Genomic DNA, 21,593 nt, shown 5'->3' with positions numbered 1-21,593 from the left:
AGCGGGCCCGGCCCCCCTCCCTTTGTACATCGCCGAGGACCCCAGGGCGCACCGCGGGAGCCCGACACTGCTGGCCGAGGGTGCTCCCTGGTGGGAGCCGCGGCGGACATAGCCGCGTTCTGGGCCTGCACTGGAGCGCGCCCTCCACCCTCACCCGCCTCCGGAGAATCCCTCATCGGGCTGCCCGCAGCCCCATATTTACTGCGACAGTCGTTTTCCACCCAGACCGGGGATTCAGGTGAGGAGTGGGGGGTGGCGAGTGCGGCGTTCCCCCCCTCCTTCCAGCGGCTGCCCATTCCACGTGCGCCCGTGTGCGCTGCCTTCTTTGTGGACCCGGCGGCGCCTCTTCTGCTATACTTGGGCCCCACTACATACCAGCCTGCCATACAAACTGAGGCCAGGCCACCTTACAATCTGCAACTGCCCAGGGTGACACCCACCCTAAACCACCTTGCTGCTGAACTTGGCTACACGGCTGGGGCGGGGGCATCGGGTGAGGGCCCAGCTAAGACCTACACCTACTCGCTTCATCGCCCTCCCCCCGCCGGCATCCCTCTCCAGCTTCCAGACCTACGCCGACCAAATGCCAGCCAGATCTAAGAACGCTTCCCACGGGGGCAACATGGACAAGTTTGCCAAAACGGTCCCTCGAGCTGAGTCAGACCAGGCGTCATCCTCGCCTGACCCGGGCCCTCACCACGGTGTCACACCGCCTGATCTCACCACTTTGGAATCCATGGCCAAAAACTTTGCCGCTTTTCACGAAAAGCTCGACGACATCAATGCGAACGTTGCCTCACTTAAGACTCGAGTGGACCAGGCGGGATCCAGGATCACTGAGGCCGAGAATAGAATTTTGCTCAACGAAGATGAAATCCACACGCTCCAAGACACTGTGGCTTCCCTGTCGCGGGAAATGAAAAATGTCAAGGCGAAATGTGACATTTGGAGTCTGGCTCCCGCAGAAACAACTTGCGCATTCTCGGGGTACCCGAGAACGCCCTTAAGGGGCGAATGGTGGATGCAGTTGAAAAACTACTTAAAGACCTGCTAGACAATCCTGATCTTTCACCGTATTTCACTGTGGAGCGAACCCATCGTGCCCTATCGCCTCGCCCTAGACCGGGTGACATTCCCAGGCCCATTATCGCTAAGATACTAAATTATCGCGACAGGGACCTCATCCTCCACCTGTCGCGGGAGAAGGAAGACCTACGATTTGAGGCCCACACTATCAGAATCTTCCCTGACTTTTCAATTGCAGTGCAGCAGGAGAGGCACCAATTCCTCGGCGTGAAGAGACTGCTCAGGTAGCGCAACATCCCCTGCGCTATTCTGTTCCCGGCGAGGTTGAAAATTACCTACAATGGCAAGCTATATTTCTTCACAGTCCCGGACGAGGCGGTGAAATTCATCGAATTGCAGATACCGCTACAGGGCCCAAGGAGCGACCCCCCCCCAGCAGTGACTGATCATGAACAGTACAGCCCGGAATGTCGCATCATGTCCACTGATCCTTATTTTTCGATGTGTTAATGGCAACCAGTCTTCGTTCACTGTGCAGATATGGCCTCCTATCATGTACATTGGGTTGCGGGCTGGCTTAGTGCCTGGGGCCAGCCCTGCGTCCCTCCTTCTCCTACCTCGCTGCCTGGCCTGAGGGCACCCTCTGGTTTCAGAGGCAGATGACAAGATCCGTCTACCGCAGTAACATCACTGGGACGGCAATGCTGCCCCACATCATGCTTAAGCTGCCGGCTGCACAGCACTAGCGCTCTCCGCTGCAATTGCAATGTTTGTTTTCATTTGGTTACTACTTATGTTTGCCCCTGTTGGGCGGGAAAGTGGACTGTTCCACGATGGATCTGGCCCTTCGGCCCTCACCTCTTGGTGGGATTCTGCCCGGTTGGAGGCTCTTGTGTTCTTGGGTGGGGGGGCTGCACTGCATGTTGTAGTTGGGCAGTGAGGGTGGGGGGAGTAGTTGGGGTTGTGTTTAAAGTGAAAGGCATGGCAGAGAGATGCAAGACGTCAGCGCACTACACCTATGCGGGTGAACGCAGACTACGACATGGGAATGTACACTACTGCAGGGATGTCCCATAATGTGACACCATGGCTCTTAATATAATGACATGGAATATCTGCGGACTGAGCAACTTCACCAAAGCCCGCAAGATAACTGCCTTTGCCCAGAGGCATGGTGTTAAGATTCTCCTTCTTCAAGAGACTCACGCCCTGGGGCGCCTGGCGACATACCTCACCCCGACGTGGGGCAACAACAGGTACTAGACAAAATACTCAACCCAGTCCAGGGGGGTACTGACATTAATCCACAAATCAGTCCAGTTCTCATTGCGCACCAGCCATACTGACCCCGAGGGAAGATTTGTAATACTTCACTGCTTGCTCGCCAACATGGAATGCCTCCTCCTCCTTGTTAATACATACGCCCCTAATTTTGACGCTTCAGAATTCTTCGACGCCATCATCAGCATACTTCTAAAGTACATAGGTGTCCCGGTCCTATGGGGGGCAGGGGGGTGATATGAATTTAATCCTAGATGGCGATCTAGACAGATCCGGTACCTCCCGCAGAGCCCCATCACACGCGGCTCATAGGCTCCTGGCACACATGAACACACTTGGTCTTACAGATGTATGGCGAGCCCTCAACCAACAGTCTAGAGTACACTTTTTACTCATCGGTGCACGATAGCCATTCCAGGATAGATCTCTTTCTCATATCAGGCTGCATGGTGGGCAGGGTCACGGAGTACCAACATACTACCGCGCACATTATCGGATCACTCACCGATGACACTACGCATACCACTGGGACAGGACCGCCGCCCCTCCGCTCCTCTTGGAGATTCAAAGCTGAGGCCCTACGGGACAGTCTTCAAAGCGGATATCCTGGCTGATATTAACACCTTCTTTGACTGCAACAACAGGCGGGATACCTCTGATGGGGTGCGATGGGAGGCAGTCAAGGTCTTCATTAGAGGGATGTGCATTTCTAGAGAAGCCGGGGTTCTCAAAGCTATCAAAAGTAGCCTGCAACGGTCTGAAGCAAAACTAAAGGAACTTGAGAAAGACTATGCGGCTGCCCCTTCCCGACCATACTGGCACAGATCAGAGCGGAATTGGAAGCATTTGAGTCCCATGCCCAAAGGGAGGTCCAGTATTATGCCCGTCCCGTAGCAGCCAGGAAATATGGAGAGGGTGAGAGACCGGGGAGGACGGTGTCCAGGCTGGTCCGCACGGAGGGGGGGCAGGACTCGCAATGACTGTCAAAAATGCAGACGGCACACTCTGCTGGTCTGACCAGGACATTCTCGCGACGTTCACTGCGTTTTACACAACTCTATACGGCCCCCCAGCAGGAACATAGTTTACAAGACACAGATGCCTTGCTGGACCAAATACCCATGACCCTCCTCTCCCACACCACTAGCGACCAGCTTGAAGCTCCATTCACCCTTGACGAGATAACCACAGTCATCTCGAACTGCCCGATGTGCAAGGCTCCTGGCCCGGACTGCCTCACCGCCGAGTTCTATCGAGAGCATGTAGCAATCCTGGCACCCAGACTCTTGGAGGTTTGGAATGAGGCACTAAGCCTACACACCCTGCCCCAATCCATGCGTGAGGCGCTCATAACCATGCTTCCCAAACCTGGCAAACCGCTGGACGAATGCGGCTCTTACAGATCCCTCTCTTTGATCAACACTGACATGAAATATTCGCCAAGATTATCGCCAACAGATTCCTCCCTATTATGACACACTTAGTCCACCCCGATCGAAGTGGTTTCGTGCCCGGCAGGTCCACAGCGCTCAATATCCGCTGCTTGTTTAATGTCTTTGCCAGAATTGACCCCAATGCAAACGCAGTAGCGGTCACCCTTGATGCCCAGAAGGCATTCGATATGGTGTTGTGGCAATACATGTGGGCGATACTCGATAAAATGGGAATTGGCCCTCGCATGTCGTCGTATATCAAGCTGCTCTACATAGACCCCATAGCCAGAGTCCTGGTCAACACCAGGACCTCGGCCCCCTTCGCCCTGCACAGAGGTACCCGCCAGGGCTGCCCGTGCTCCCCGATACTTTTTGCACTTGGCATCGAACCCATCGCTGACAGCGTCAGGGACAAACACACACGCAGAGGTATACGTCTGCGCGACGCCCCGAAGATCATCTCGCTGTATGCGGACGATGTGCTACTTTATATCAGGGACCCGTCCACCCACCTGGACCCGGTCATATGGGACATTACCAAAATTGGCACTTTTTCAGGCTTTTCCATGAATTATGCCAAATCTGACATTTTCCCACTCACACCGACCACAACACAGCCGTCATGTGAATTCCCCTTCGCTAGTCACCAAAGGGCATCAGATACCTCGGGGTGCAAGTATCCCTCACCAAGTCTTCACTACTGGCCGACAATTACGGGGCTGTAGCGCAGCTTGCTGAAGCTCAACTGTTGAGATGCCGTAACCTCCCGCTCTCCTTGTCGGGCAGGCTGGCTCTAATTAAAATGATAACTGTCCCCAAATTGCTCTACGTCTTCGTCAATGTGCCGATCTGGCCTGGAAGGCGATACTTCAGAAATCTGCACTCTCTCTGCGCTCAATTTTTGTGGCATTCCGGTGCGGTCCGGAAGAAGTGGCAGCATATGACCCGTCCATACGAGGAAGGGGGCTTCACCGCTCCTGACTTCACAAAATACTGGACTGCTGCACAAGCCCAACACGCCACATACTGGTACACGTTCACTGACCCCCCCACATGTGAAGCTCGAGAAGCTAGCTGGCGATGGGGTAAACGCCTTCCCGCTTATACTCCACCACACATTTCATACTGATGCCCAGGACGACCCCGTGGCGGCCACAATCATGGCGTGGAAACAAATACTATACTCACAACCCGTATTATAAATGGTTTCCCATTTGTCAATTCCCAGGCCTCACCCCCACACATGATAAACTTCTAATGAAACACTGGGAAGACTTGGGATATCGGGCCTTGACAGATTTCTATCCCGATGGGAAGTTCATCATTCCGCAAACATGGCGTTGGGGCCACTCTGGTACTGCGCTAGAGCTACTGCAATATTTCAGGCTGAGAGCAGCGTTTCGAGCCTACTGGCCCTCATACCCACCGAAGATACACTATATATCTAACTCAGCCGGGGCTAGAGGGATCGTGTCTTCCCTATATTAAATGCAGATGACCAACCCCACAGAGATGCCACGTGCGGCGCGCGAGCTATGGAGCGACGAATTGGGACACCCTATCACTGACGCAATATGGAAGAAGATGTGCGTACACACCCGCGCCACTTCCTTTAATGCCAGATATAGATGCATACAATATAAGCTCCTAAATCGCCTGAACTACACTCCGCACGGACTGGACAAGTTTACACACACTCAGGCTCACCCCTGCCCTAGATGTAAATCTTTAGATGTGGATCATATGCACATGTTTTGGTCCTGTGATGCATTGGGTACATACTGGAAGGCCATAATAGATGCCCTCACTGAAATCACAGCGCTCCCCATCTCCCCGGAACCATTAGCTGTATTATTTGGCCTCTCGGATAGTCCTGAATTGCGGAAACTGTCCAGGTTTCTGAATGTCGCCACCATAGTGGCCAAAAAATGCATATTGCAATGTTGGAAACGCCGCTCCCCCCCCCTCATTTAAAATGTGGCTGAGGTCCCTCACCTGGACTCAAACGTGCGAAGAGGACTACATCAACACCCTCCCGCAGACCTCCCATCCCAAGAATGTGTGGTCAGAATTTTGTACCTACCTGAGCAACAAAGATGATCTAGAACCGTTATCTTCCCCCCTCCTGGTGAGGTGAACTAGTCCTTCCCTGAGCCTTATATGTCTGCTCGATTGGGCATCTGCCCCCGCTTGTATCTACAATGCAATTTGTAGTCGCTCATGTACCTGCTACCATATTCACCTTGTACATTTAGCTGATTGTCTGTTCTTTCGCTATGCCAATAAAGAAAGTTTAAAAAAAAAAAAGAAAAATTGGTGGATTTCTTGAAAGTCCATGTTTTTTCTCCAAGGGTGGAGGTGCTGCAGGAAGAATCAGTTTCCATAGCCCCACCAACCTTTTTGATATCCGAATACATGATAATTTCACCCAAGGTTAGTTTATCAATGCATACACAAAAATCCAGAGGATTTGTTTAAAAAATATGATACATGGGTGTCTTTTTGGTTTTAGCGGATATAGTGGCCATTGCGCCACCAAGGCTGAACCCAGTGCTACGGAAAAGAGAGAAGGTAGGGTAACTGGAGTTAAGAAGCAGGGTATTTGGTTGCTATGGCAACTGGCAACACTTGTAGCCTGCACTGACTGAAATACAATGCTATTTTATGTTTTTTTCTACAATGAAAATGGATGAGGGGAGTGTTATAAAACTGTGAGCCAAGGAATAGTCGAGTTGAATGAAGGTGCCCACTGGTCGGGGCCTTCGTGGATGTGGCTAGATCGGGGGCCAAGGTAACTCCCAATTCAATGATGGCCAGGAGTGTGGGGGAGGGGGATCTGTTTTGTGCTTCCTCAGCTACTTCCTCTCCAGCCAAGCAATGCTCCCTTCACCTCCTCTCTCACTACCTCAAAAGGTTATTTCACATTCCTCCTTGGCAGAAATGGGCCTTTCACCCATATCGCTTCTTCTCTCACTGTCCCCTTGACAGGCGATTTCTCACAATCTTTCCCTCTCTTAGCCTTCCAAAGGAAACCTCTCGCATACACCTCCTCCTGCTCACCCTTACTGGCACAGTCTCTCCCTCGATTGCAGCATCACTCCATCTAACACTCAGTTCTCATCCTCTTGCATCCCATCACAGATCCTCCTTCGCACCCTTTCAAGGCCCATCTTGCTACCCGAGGACAGCAAAGGAAATAAATACAATAAACAGCAAAAGCCAAAACTACTGGTTTTAGTTAATGATGTGAAGTGGGCCCCACCCTATCAATCAAAATCCATGCTCAAGTTTTGTAAATTGTATTTGGTGCATGCCAGAAAACTACACAGCACATTGTACTAATAACCTCAAAAACTACAGTCTTTGACAATGCTTCTTTTAAGTTCTACTAGACATACTTCTAAACAAAAAAAAAAAAAAAGAGAAATGCTCCGTCTCATCTCAAACTAAACATATGCTTTTACCCTGATGCATGCAACTTATGTTCTTAACACTTTTACAAATGTCAGATTTACGATTTTTTAAATGTTTCCACATCATTTTTTTGGGTGAGACTTTAAGAAATTAGAACAACATTAAGGTTTTGTTCTTAATTTCCTACTGTCTTTCTTTACGTGAAATGTCTTCACTGAATGATATATAAGTTACTCAAAAAGTCACCTGTAATTTACTTGTCAGCTGATCAGTGTGTGCAAGGTTACTCGCTGTGCTAGCCATACAGGATAATGAGCGACCTCTGGGAAACGAGGAATCACTGCATAGTGTTCTGCAAATCTAACTTTCTCTTGACAAGCAAACTATAACTTCATCCATTATATGTCTCATTTATGCTTGGTGTGTCTTCTAGATATGCATCACTGTTCCTTTTTACACACATATTGTTATTTGGCATTTGTAGAGCACCCATATGTCATTGGTATGATCTCAAAGCGCTTGTAGGTTGAATGCCCTTGGGGACCGCAGTCCAGGTCAGCCAAGTGAGTAGAATACAGTGCTTGGGTGCACTCTCAAAATGTGCAGCCAGTGCGATTTGCGTGATGGTGGCGGCATCCTAACACTAGGTGTGGAGGTGGTGAGAGATCAGTCGAATGAGTGCAGTCAGGCGGTTGGTCTCACACCGCATTTTGTCACCATTAGGCCTGCGTAGGAAGTTTATGTGTGCAGCTAGGCTGATATTTTCGTGGGGTATAGCTGCATTCTAGCAGGTTGTTGAGGGGTTCGTGGAGAATTGCTAGTTTGTGGTCAGCTAGGCCAAAATTGATTGAGGGTTTATAGCTGCATTCTATTGTTTGTTGGTGTAAAGTGGAGAGTGAGCATAGTGGTAGGAGTGGTGAGTGTCAGGAGTGGATGGTGTACTCTTTGGAGCCCACTGGTCCTTGTTACTTGGTGGGTCAGGATGAGCTGGCCGTGATCATTGACATGTTTCGTGGTAGAGGTACATTCACAAGTTGGACCAGGGTATGTTACGATTTGCACGATCAGAGGGGCATTATTCTCAGGATCAGCATTAAGTGTCAGAGAGCCTGTTTTGATTAAACTACGATTCTATATAATTGCAGTGAGTTCTGGCGGGCATAAGTCATGGTTTACGGAAAAAGCCAGGTTTTTAGAGCTTTACGGAAGGCCATGTAGTCTTGGGTACGTCGACTATGAGGAGGGCGCGAGTTCCACAGAGTTGCAGCCAGGGATGAGTAGGCAGACCCTCCAATTCTGCTTGAATTGGTAGCTGGAACCACTAGTAAGAGGGCAGGGCTTGACCTTAGAGTGCATGATGGGCGGTAAGGTATAATCTTCTCTTGTACGTATGCTGGGCCAGTTGTGTGCATTGCTCAGTGGGTGATGCATAGAATTTTGAAAGTGGCCCTTCGTTCAACAGGCAGCCAGTGAAGGGTACAGAGAGCGGGTGAGATGTGATCCCCGTGTCCCAGTACAAGAAGGAGTCTGGCGGAAGCGTTTTGGGCTCTTTGGAGTTTGTTAGGTTGGTATACCGGGGTACCCAGATATAAGGAGTTGGCATAGTCCCGTCTCGACATAACAGTGGACATAATAGCAGCGAGTCTGTTGGGGTAGGTGAGGTACGGGAAAATGTGCCTTAGGAGCTTGAGGTGGTAGTGACAGGATTGGTATACATTATTGATCTGATGGGAGAGGGTTAGGCCCGTGTCAATAATGCAGCCAAGGTTTTTGACAACTTCGGAAGTAGGAGGCAGGGTGCCTAGAGAGGGCGGCCAAGGGAGTGGTTGTGGGAGAAGGGCAGAGTTGCCGCTCACCATGATCTCAGATTTATCAGGGTTCAGAAGGAGGTGGTTTCTTGTCATCCATTAGTCAATGAATGAGGCAAGCTTCATGGGTCGGGTCATGGGTTGAGGCTTGTTTTGGGAAATCTCAGAATAACTTGGGCATAGTCAGCGTAGTATAAGCAGGTGAAGTTGTGCGCGCGGATGTTCCCTAGTAGGATGGTCATATAGAGGTTGAAAATGAGAGCAGAGAGGCAGGCGCCTTGGAGTACACCGGTGTTCACGGTGCACGCGGTTGATAGAAAAGGGGAGAGGAAAGTGATTTGTTTCCGGTTGTTGAGGAACGAGGCAATCCAGTTGTGTGCTGGGCCTCGGATTCCAAGGCAGTGCAGCTGGTTGATTCGGGTAGAATGGTTAACGGTGTCAAAGGAGGCTGACAAATCAAGGAGAATCAGCACTGCACAGCCCTCCAAGTCCACCCCAGATCGAAATGAGAGTGGTTTCTATTCTATGGCGCGGCCTGAAGCCTGATTTGAGCAGGGTCGAGTAGGTTGTTGGTTTCGACGAATTGGTTGAGCTGAGAGTACGCAGCCCGGTCCATGAATTTGCCAAGAACCAGGTGTTGGAAAATCGGCCTATAGTTCTTAGGCTCAAGGGTGGTCAAAGGATGCTTTTTTCAGAAGTGGTTTGACAAGCACCATTTTAAAGGCCTCGAAAGATACCAATAGGTGCGGCAGTTTATTATGGACTTTGCTTGATCTCCCGCACATGTGGAAGAGAATATTTATTTCAGAAGAGAGGCTGGACAGGGGTCAAGCGGTGAGCCGAAGGGTCTGCTGCCGGATAGTAGATCAAGGAACTAGTCACTCGATATGGGGTTGACAGAGTCAAAGTGCTATTATGACGGTCGGAGCAGTGGAGGAAACAGACCCTACACCTCACATCCTGAAAGCAACAAGGAAGTCTGCCAACTGGACCACCATGAGACGAAACCAAGAAAAAAACAAAAAAGAATACACAAATAAAACACATCGCAATCGAATCAACACAAGATCAATGTCCAAACATGCTACAGAGATCTACTCTACCAAGGTGGAATAGACATCTTATTTGTCACAGAAACCTGCTTAGATGACAACTGCTTATCATAACTGCAAATCCCTCGTCTTCACCCAACAACCTCACATTCATACTCCTCTATAGATCACCGACCAACGAAGCAACCATCGTAGACACCTTCACAGAAGCCATCACGAACATAGCCATCAAACATGACCACTGGACAAGCCTTGGGGGACTTCAACATATGGTTTGCAGAAGAGAACGCAAACTCATCACTAATCAGGCAACTCGAGATAATGAAACTATGCCAGATGGTTAAAGGAGCGACACACACACACACAGCAGGACACTCAACGCAGTCTTCGCCAACAAAGAATCTGATCTCTACTGCACCACCAATACAAATACTATGGAGGGGACACCTCATCATACCATTCATGATCCAACTACCAGCTAAAGCACCCAAACAGCCCCAAAAGCTCCCCACAATCTGGAAAAGAAATTGGAATACCATTTAAAGCAGCAACAACTAGAATCCTAGAAACCATCAATCGTAAGCCTGGACTGAACCAACCTAGACGAAAAAGCAGACCCAATACAGAAATGGATCGGAAAAACAATAGACAGCACCCCCCCCCCAAAAAACCTTCATGCCTTCACAAAAGAAAGCAGTGGCAAGATGGTTCACACCCCACCTCAGTACAGTGAAAAAAAAAGAAACTTGTTGAACTAGAAGAAGGGAGGAAGAACTACGACCAGGCAAAAAGAATAAACTATCAAAAACAATTCTGAGCATCCAAAAGGAAATTCTCAAACTAACCCCAGAACCGTAAGTAAACGCAATAATCATGAAATGCTTCTTCCACCTACACACAATCAATAAGATCCTACTATTCCTCTTCTTTATGCACAAAACACTAGCCATCATCTCCCTCATGTCCAGGATAGACTACTCCAACAGCCTACAACCTATACCTCGGAATGCCAGATTATCTACTGACGAAAATGCAATGTATACATAACGCAGTGGCCAGACTTCTCAAATTCTCACAAAGGGACCACATCACCCCTGCGCTAAAGATGCTACATTGGCTGAAAGTCAATCACATTTGAAACAATGTGCATAATGCACAGAGCAATCCATGGCCAAGTAGCAGAATTCCTACAAAAGAAAATCATCATTTACCAGCCAACCAGAATACTCGGATCCAGCAACGACATCCGCCTGGAACCTAAACTGTACACAACAAAATAACTTGGATCAGAATTCTCTTGCCTAGCCGCAAACATTTGGAACTTCCTCCTGAGATAAATACGAAAGATGAAGGACCATCTAAAATTCAGAAAACTCCTAAAAACCCGACTCTTCAATTCAGAACTGGACCAAACGATTGAGAAACACCCACATCCCTCAGAATGAACACACATCGCAAGACAGAGGGCTAGAGACAGTACCACGACTGCAGGGAGGTGGAGAGACTTCTGAGTCGGAGGGAGACCCATGTGAGCCTTCCCATGGAGGGCACTACCGAAGGCTAACGAGAAAGATGGGAGCGTCCTATGTTGAACCACAGACAAAGGGCATAAGAGTTGACAGGGAAAATGTGGCGGCCGAACAGATAAAACCATGGTGTCCAGATACCTCAAGGGGAAAGGGAAGAGGTCCAGTCGCCCCTTCAAGGGGCCCCAGGGAGGCAATGGCAGCTGTACACCAGGATATGCCAGAGGCCAAAGCAGTGTAGACATCATTAGTCTGAACAGTGTACATATACACTAATTGACCTCATTTAAAAAGGTCAATTCGGACATATATGCGGGGGAAACCCCCTACAACTCCCCACCCAATCCAAAACCCTCTGCAACCCCCCACCCATCCCCTTATATTATCTATAATCCAAAAGTAACCCAATACATACATAAAATAATATTAAGGTCAATTGTGCAGAAGGTCAATTAGGACCACTACAATTAGGTCAATTAGGACAAAAGGTCAATTGTAAAAGGTCAATTTGGGTAATACCTTAACAGCAGGGGGTATGGTGGCGGAGTCATCACCAATGAATAGCCTTGCAAACAACCCTGAACAGAACATAGGAGGGAGAACCCCACCCCTCGCACCACAATACTGGTAGGGATGCGTAACACAGGCGGCCAAAGCAGAGGGGGTACGATTGAGCACCACCACTAACCAACCAACTAAAAATAAATCTCATCCCTTTACTCACACCTTTCAAACTCTTAAAACACAACCATACCTATATTGCACAACAAACGGCATGCATGTCACTACACTGCAACAACGAAACACACCACACACACAACAGCACATGACAACTACAACAAAAAAAGACTCAACAGTGTGAACCGAACTGAATCTGCCAACAGCACATCACAGCTCACTTGCGCTTTTTCCCCCGCTCAGTTCTACTAACTTACCCTACCCGCTTGCTTTTCAGATCTGCCAGAGGACCACTCCAGAGGAGATTGTGCGTGGTATGAATACCCTTTAATATAACATATGGTAAATAATGTATTACCCATTATCTGATCTCTGTGCAGGAGCCTGAAAGTGTTTCCCAGCACAAAGCTGATAAAAGGTACCAGCTCAGAAACATCATCAATGTCCTAGGTTACAATCATTTCTTCGTGGAATAGGTAGGTTTGTGGAAGATAGGAGCCAGTCTGCCCAAACAGCGTTTTTGTCACATCAGTTTGTACGGTATAAGTTGGCCTGGAGAGTCAAAAGTACCTCCTTGTAGCCTACAAGCAGGAGTTAATCAGCTCCCAGCGATTTCGACCCCTACAACGCCAACCACTTGCAACTGTTCATGGTGTGAAATGTTACCCACGTGAATCCCACTTGACTGTTTGCTGTCCATAGTCTGCAATATTCTACCGGGGCTATTTATTGCCATATGGAATGTCACCAACACCCCCTCCCCGCCCCCCCATCTCTTGGCTGCTTTTGATAGTACACACCTAGCTAGTTATGGTGCATTTCTTCGCAGTGTTACCCTTTGTTGCTGTCCATGGTGCTCAGTGTGGCTACTGACAAATATTGTACATGGTTGCCCCAGATACGGACCATATTGGATAGTTGCCCCTAGTTGCTGACCTTGCTCGAGATCATCCTGTCCTGTGCTAACCATTCTCTTGCTCTACACTATGCTCTGTTTGTTATGCAGTGCTACCTGAAAATTAATGCTCATGTGTGCTGAGTTCACTGTGCAGTGGCTGGCACCTCGCCCTCACCTCTTAAGGCAGCCCCCGGCCAAGTAAGAGTCCGGTGAGAAATGCCTGCCGCCATCTCTGCTTTGGGCACAGGAACAGAAGCCAGGGGCTCTACGGGGTCCGCTATCCCGCTCCGGGTCAATGTCCAAACTCTCCGGAAGCCCAGGGGAGTCCGGCGGTGTCAGCGACCCACTGAAGTCGTCTGCCATTGCAAAGCAATTGGAGCCGTGCGCTAATTCTCTCAGTGCCTGCAGTTCCTCGCCCTCGAATTGCTCCCAGGCTCCCGCGCTTCAAAGGCCGCGCCCACTCCCAGGCAAAGAGGCAGCGCCAGAGCAGGCGACGCTCTCACGCCCACAGGCCAAAAGGAGGAGCTTCCTGGGTTGCCGACTAGTCTTCCGGTCCGCTCAGTCTTTAGGAAGGCGTTCTGGAGGAGGGTCCAGAAAAGTACATTAGAAGTAGGACTGCGTTTAATTCTTACTCCTGCGCTCTTCGTTTGTGTGCGACTGCCTGTCCCTTAACGTTATTTCCTTGTTCAGAGTAGAATGCTTTCCCCATTTAATAAACACTACACCCATGTAACTTTAGATTGTGAGGGAACTGTATGGATGCCACCTGGTATTTTCTTAACGCAACATAAGACACAACGCTTCTAGCTATAGACTTAGCGTTGGAAGTAGCCCGAACTATACGACCCTGAACTCTCCCAACATTTATAGGCTGCGATTTTGCATTAAACACCTTTAAGGAAACTGCCAGCAGCAAATGCATGAAAGCGTTAACTCCAAAAACATAACACGCATTGACAATGACAACAGGTTTGTTCTGTGTTGGGGGGCTGCCTCTGGTCTCCAGGGTAGCCCTCTGATGCCGTCGGGATCACCCGACGGCGGGGTGCACATCGACGGACAGCCGGCGTGCCTTTGGGCAGGGAGGCACCCTGCGGCGCCCGGTATCACCGGGCGCAGGATCCGACGTGAGAGGGTGGCACCCCCTGGTTCCCAGCGGTCACGGCTCCGATGGCACTCGGGCCGCGCCGCACACACAAGGCCACGACCACGTGGCAGGGCCACACACACAATAATCACAGACACGAGTTGCCACTTCCTGGGGCTCTGCCCTCGCAGCGCCAGCAGAGCCCCTTTTATTAACTGGGCTTGTGAGCGTCATGACACAGTCACGGCGCTCATGTTGCCCACAACAACTAGACCCCCACACAACATCCCTCCTTTATTATAAACAAACAAAACCAACGACACCCCACTGCAAACATTTGGTGCATTCCAGTCCGCGCACCAGCTAACAGCTACTCCAACCCAAACATATTTCTTTTGACACCGCAAGACAAAACAGGTGTGCTCCAGTCCCCACACCATGGGGCCCCATGACGGGGTCCTCCCACTCAGAAGATTCCGGGATCAAACTGGCCCTCGGCGCCGCTGCAGGACAAGAAGAACACATTCTCTTCGTACTCCTCCCCCACATCATACGTTGCTTCTCGGGGACTCTCCACCACCTGGACCGCCGCCACTTTGGGGGTCTTTCTCCCCTTCACCTCACTCCCCCCTGACGCCCCCATTATGCCGGCCGGGGCTGGAGCGAGACACACTCGTGCGAAGTGGTCTCCTTTCCCGCACCTTCCACAGATTTGTCCCATCGCCGGGCAGTCCTGCGGGTGAGGCAGATCCCACCCACACTGTTGACATATTGTGGCATTGGGGTCTCTCTTCGGCCAGTCTCCCCTCCTCATCACTCTTTCTCCCGGCCACCTGCTGACAGCCGCCACCTCCTCAACCTTCACTCGCTGCGTGGGGACCTCCATCTTTAGCTGGTTTCTGGAGGAGTCCATGACTGAGGCCCGCACCTCCGCCAGTTCCTGGGCCCGGTCAAGCTCCAGTATTCGATCAAGGGTCAGCGCTGGGTCCCTCAGAACCTGCTTGCGCAGTTTGGTGGAGCTGCAGCCATAGATGATTTGCGCCCGGATCTCATCCTCCTCGAAGTTCCCCAGGTCACAGCCCAGTGGAATGCCGCGCAGCTTCCCGTGGAATGCATCAAGGCTTTCCCCTTCCTCCTGCTTCGCACACCTCATCCTGAACCTCTCATAGTCCCTGTTGACCATGGGTCTGAAGTATTCGTTCAGGGCTGCGACGGCTGCACCGTACGATTGATTTTGGGGCTTTAGTGTCTTGAACAGTCTCTGGACGGCCAACCCGGCAGAGTATAGGAGTGTCGGGCGTTTGGCGGCGTCTTTGATCTCCATTGCCTCGAAGTACAACTCCAGTTTCTCCACCCAGGCCACCCACCGGGCCCCCAGGCTTGCCGGCGCACCAAGGACGTCAAAATGGGGTATTGGTGCCAGCTGACCCCTACATACCCCTTCCTCGTCCGACATGCTGTTGGCAGGTGAGGACGTCATCCGCCAATCACCAGTGTTGGTGTGCGCTTGCCTTTGCCAGGCTCAGGTAGCTGTCGATGGGTGCCTGGCGTTCTCCCTGCCCAGCGGCGCACGAGCACTCCAGGTGGAGCCGCAACCCCAGGGCTTGACACCGGTTTGGCCTGTGGGGGCACTGCCCGTTTCCCAGTGACCACACCCTTGTTTAAGGGCCTTCCTCTTCTGGCACCCTAGAGGGCGCACAAGCACTCCAATAATCACAGACATGAGTTACCACTTCCTGGGGCTCTGCTGCTCTGCCCTCGCAGCGCCAGCAGAGCCCCTTTTATTAACTGGGCACGTGAGCGTCATGACACAGTCACGGCGCTCACGTTGCCCACAACAACTAGACCCCCACACAACATCCTGTAGGCATGGCATAGGTATTTGGCAGCAACTGTCATAATAGTACTAACTGGCAATTCGCGGTAGCACTGTAAAACAGTGGAGTACCTGGGCATTCATAGCAATGCCTGGCAAATACCTATACACAAGGCCAAACTTTTGCCTTTCCCAATGCTTGTTTTAATAGGGCCTCTGTGAAGGACATGCATGCTTCTTATATATCAACTGGCTGAAGGCACACTTGGTTAAGACATTTTATTACTCTTAGTAGTGTCTTTACAGTCCTAATTAAGCTGTCAACTCTCAGAAGACTGCTTTAAAACAAACGGGGCATGCACTTAGAGCACACTGTTTGATGTTACTGCTTGGTAAAGCCACTTGAAACACATCCCACTAGGATATGTTTTGGGAGGGGCAAGAAGCAGATGGGATTTACCATAGGGGTCAGCTTGGCCATAAGCGTCTGTGGGTGGATAAATACCAAACAACCCCAATAAACTATGTATGCCCCCTCATATACCACCTCCCCCCTACATGTACTGCAATTAAATAGTTTAGACTTATAGGGGGTACTTTAGCTAGTAGTCAAAACTATAAAATGCTCCAAGCGGGGTTCCCAGGTGTAGTATAGGGGCGGTAGTATGGGTATACTTTGGAAGCAGTCAACCATTTCTGGTCCGTTCCAAGATGGGTACTTTATGATGGACAACTTTTATTTAAGTAGCAATATGCAGGTAAGCACCCACCACACAGCTAAAGGATCTTCAATGGGTGGAACAAAAGGGGGATACACTGTTCATAATGGCATCACACATACTCAGCAGAGCTCTCAAGTTTCCTGTATCCATCCGTGAGCAGGCCACCCAGGCCTCCCTTTTGGTGCTTTGTTGGCATAGCCACCTAATCGCTAAAATAGTGGTCCTGTAAATGTAAAAAAAGGAGAAAGGGGAGTTTGTGTATAGCATTGGCATGGCAACTTGGCTATGAAATGTCGGAAGCACCAGCCTGGCCTTCACCCTCTCGCTCACATCTGCGGGCCTGCTGCTATTGCTGTGGAGCTGTGCTTGCTACTGAAGTAGGAGTAAAATGGCTGCACTTAACTGGATGCCCGTTAGATTTTAATTTGTATGCACCAATGCTTTCTGTCATTTAAACTGTCAGACTATGTTTAAAGTCCTCCGCAGAGTGATCTGTTTTCTATCCAAAGCTGTTTGCAGCATGGTGGTGCTGCCGGTATCCCCGGTGCGCGCATGCCAGCCTGGCTCCCTCATCCAAATCCCAGGTAAGGCTAGAGCTGCAGCGAGGGTGCACGCTCATCCAACAACCCTCTCCAGTCTCAGGCTGGTTGTTCAATAGCTTGAAACCGCTCCCCCTTTCACATGGCCTGCTTTCACATCCTCTGCCTTGCTCCTCCCGTGCTCCCCTTTCTGCGCCTCGTAGTCAGCAGCTCACCCGACCTACCCAACCCTCCCACCCGTAGATCCAACCCGCTGCTCAGCTTTATTTGTCACCAACTAGGAGTGGAGCAACCCCCAGCATGTTGCTTCTTGCTGTGTTGCGGTGGGCTGGGGCACTGAGACTTCTAAGTGCTATAATTCAAACAAAGTAGACTGTCTGAGACAGAGTTCCAAAATTGCAAGGTAAGATTTATTTTGCCCATATCATACACTCGAGCGGACTTCAGGTTCAACCACGACTAGTATTTCATGGAGAGTGGAGAAGTGAAGTGCCTGACTAGTACACAGCATCTCCTTTTATACACAAAATGAAACCTGCATCAGTATAGGTCATTTGTTATTCATTTGCAGGAGATAAAAACACAAATATGTTCAGACTACATACACAATAATACCCTGATCCCCAGACGGCAGAACAAATTGCATATTCAACAGATGTTATTGTTATGTCAAATGTCTTCATTTTCCTAATGGCTTTAATTACAAGCTCTTTCCGCCAGTTCTCGGACGGGGACTTATGTTTGAGGCCTTAAACACAGAACCCCTTGCCCTCTGTTCCAACAATGGTCACCCTATTTGCACAACCTTTAAAAGAGAGCTTTTGAGCATTTAACAAAGTGGAAGGGCTGAACACTATGACTCATTGTGTAACTAACCTCTGCTTAGTCCGGCCAGTATTTACATAACATTTAGTTAAGAGAATAGAGCCATATTGGAACAGCCTTACCTACTTTGTGGAATAGGAGGACCTGTCCTTAATGTTATCATTATTTTTTTCCATTATTTGTTCGTAGTTTATAACAACTTTTACAGAGAGAATTATAAATAAAATCTAAAACATAACTCATTAACACAGTCCTACCTATTACATTCTAACTAATATTCCATTTACTGAAATACAAATCCTTGTCCCCTAGGACATTACAAAGTCGTTAACCTTTTATTCAATTTTACATACATTTTTTAGAAATGCTAAAACTCTTTGCCTCAATTACCTCGATTTACCATGTAGCATCCTTAGCCATAACAGGTCTCTCAATACACCATAATTATTTACAAATTCCCAAAGTACCGTATTCTACAAGAAAGAAGTTCTGGACATTAAATTATTAAATTAAGTAACGATTCTATCTCTCTGGGATTTTTACAGAATCTACTGTTGGGTGTCCTGACCCACGTTTGAGCTATCATGCTGCAACATTTGGTGCTGTGGGCTTAGAAAATTCAAGGTGGCCAAAAAGCCCACATGTGCGCCCGAATCCAGGAGAACCACGCAGTTTGCGCACACCAAAATGGTTGCCTAACCTGCCACCCACCAGTGCGAGCTTGAGTGGAATGGGTGCCAAAGGAAAAACACCAGTGCCATGTGTTGAACCTGGAGAATATACTTCCATGTAATATCTCTTGTTTGAAAAGCTTGAATCCAAGGCAGATCCCAAAAATGGCTGCAATACTGGTGCTCACCACTATCAGAAAGCCGGCGTTTTAAAACAACACCAACATTTGTGTAAAACTGAATAAATGAACCCAAAGCACTGCAGCGGCTTAAACTGAAACTGGATTTAAAATTACCAAAAATCGAAATGTGTAAATAAACTGAGGGACAGACTTGTGACTGCCACATAGTTTGTCACTGTTAAAATGTCATAGTTTTGAACTTAGAATAAGCATTCTAGCTGCATGTGTAAAAATTGTTAGTTTTATTTGAATGCAGAAAACTGGGTAACTAAAAGTGACATGTTAGCTAAATTCTGGCTTAAAGGAACTGAATTCTGCCTGACAACTTCCCCCAACTGGAGTGAAACTGGATCCACAGCAGTTCCCAGGCCTAGCTGCTTTCTGCTGCCCACACCAAAAGGATATGCCATCTCTCTGATAATTGGATTAGGGGTGGAGCACCTACAGAAAGGAGTACCAAGAAGGGTTGGACTCCCTTCTGCAGAGCCAGAAAAAGCTGGAGCAACAACTGGACTTCAACAGGGCATGCACAGAACAGGTAGCCACCCTGCAAATTCGATTAGACAGAGAGAAAGAGGAAAGCAATAAATTGATTCTGAAAGACCTGGATACCCAGGCAGAGTTTGATCAGGAGCACCAGAAAGCTAGTGCCTTCCAAAGGCAAAGGGACGACCTGGCGGCACAGATGCAGGCTCTTAGTCAGGAAAGGGACACCTTAGGCCAGGAAGTCTGCCACTTAAAAAGGAAAATGGAAGAAAATCACCTGGCCCTCCAGGGACTGGGTGACCTCCAAAAAGAACACCAGAACTTGTTAGAGCAATCCAGGAGGGTGGAGGAGGCTCTGGCAAGAAAGGAGCAGGCCAGTAGGGAAGGGACTCAGGAGGTAACCCTCCTGCAGCAAAGACTGGCCCAGTACTACAGGACCAATCAGGAGGCACAGAGAGAAAATGAGGCTCTCTGTCAGCACAATGATAGGCTCCAACAACAGGTAGCGATGCAGGAGAGACTGATAGAGTCTAGTAAGGCCTTAACTAAGGAACTGAAAGCGCAGGCTCTTGCATTGCAACAGGGAGCAGGGGCGGATAGAGACCAGGTTCGCTGGGAGAGGGAGACTCCTGAGCATAACCTCAGGAGCCCTAGTACCAGAGGCCTTCATATCTCCCAGTCCCTGGACTCTGCCACCCCCATGTCCCCTCGCGCACATGAGCCCAGGGCCACGGGGTTGGCAGATTACTATCCAACCAGAAGTATGGGGCTCATAGGCCAGTACCTCCCAGGAATGGAGGGGCGGGCATCTGGGTATGGGCACCCAAACACAGTGCAATTTAGTGGGGAACCCCAGGAGAGTAGGCCCATTAAGGGCATCCTGAAAACTTCTGCCCAGTTAGGTCAGTGGGGGGGGGTGTACCCATCAAATCCTGGCAGCAAGGAGGAATCTGAAGACTCCTCTGAACGGCGCAGGACACAGGAGACCAGGTCCCCACATTCTGCCAGCCATTCCCAGGCTCGCAGAATCCAGGAAAACCTGGAAGAGCAGACAGGAACCTCTGGGAGCAGTGCCTTTGAGTCAGAGGATGAATGGACCAGGGTTACCCGAACCAAAAAGGCCAATAAGGCAAAAAGGGCCTTGCTTAAGGACCCATTGAAGCAAATAAAGGCAATAAGGAGTGTCATCACGCCTTATCATAAGAACGCCAAGTATTCCGTTTGGGAACACTTGGAGCTCTATGAGCAAATGATGGAGACTTTCCATTTGAAGGACAGCAGTAGCTGCATCCAGTACGTCAAATGGACATTCTCCCCAGAATACTCCAGTTTCTTTGCGGGGCTGGAGGACCAAAATCATTTAAGATGGTCCACCTATAAGGCGGCCATCTTGAAACATTTTTCTGTTCACAGAAATCCTCAAGAGGCTCGCAAGGCAGCCTACAATTTGCAATGTGGGGAGGATCAGGCCCCACAAGAGTTTGTGCAAGAATTAAAGCGTGCTTTTGCACAGACCACCAGAAGGGTGCGCACAGACAGCAGAGAATTTATCAATACTTTTTTCCATGCCTTGCCCAAATACATCATGACCCAGCTCGTGAGAGACTTTCACGAGAAAAGATCTTTAGAATGGGTCATTGAACAGGCTACCCGGATCTATGAGGTGCAGAAGCCCATAGAAAATAAAAATAATGCGCCCAAAAACCCCAAAACCAACAGCACCCCTGCTGCTGCCAAGGTGGCAGAGGTAAAGGTTGCCCCCGTTTTAGACTTGGAGATGGGGGGGCCTAAAAACCTGCCTGCACCTAATAATCCTAAACCCAGAAATCCCTCGGGCCAGTCACAGACAGGGAGTCGAGGAGGTAGTCCCACAATGGGGTCCCCTGCTCCCCTGACTATGTAAGTCCCCGCTACAAGGGAAACCGACCAATCCTGGGTTATGTGTGGACTCCTCCAGCCCAAGGGGGGGGATCCAGCCAAGCACCTAACCCAGGGAACTTCCCTCCCAACTTCCCACAGGAGGGCAGACATTCTCCAAATCCTGGGCAGAACTTTTTCCCCAGGTATCCACCCAATTTCCAGCCCCAAAATCATACATCCTTCTTTCCCCAATTCCCTGAGCCCAGATAACCTAATCCGGGAGCGGGGA

General features: G+C 49.6%; 1 protein-coding gene across 1 annotated transcript in view; it reads right to left on the bottom strand.

Annotated features, from left to right (window-relative positions):
- The window catches only part of MMS22L (MMS22 like, DNA repair protein), a 1,233,593-nt gene extending 1,219,954 nt beyond the window's left edge, over window positions 1-13,639 (bottom strand). Inside the window, exon 1 of the mRNA XM_069606412.1 lies at window positions 13,292-13,639. Within this exon, the coding sequence (XP_069462513.1) occupies window positions 13,292-13,479 (188 nt within the window). The 5' untranslated portion in view covers window positions 13,480-13,639. The remainder of the gene's footprint in view (window positions 1-13,291) is intronic.
- Window positions 13,640-21,593: the final 7,954 nt, after the last annotated feature.

Source organism: Ambystoma mexicanum, chromosome 4p, assembly GCF_040938575.1.
Source record: "Ambystoma mexicanum isolate Mex_15411 chromosome 4p, UKY_AmexF1_1, whole genome shotgun sequence".
Taxonomy (NCBI): domain Eukaryota; kingdom Metazoa; phylum Chordata; class Amphibia; order Caudata; family Ambystomatidae; genus Ambystoma; species Ambystoma mexicanum.
The sequence above is the reverse complement of the archived record's forward strand: the minus strand, read 5'-3'. Positions and strand labels throughout refer to the sequence as shown.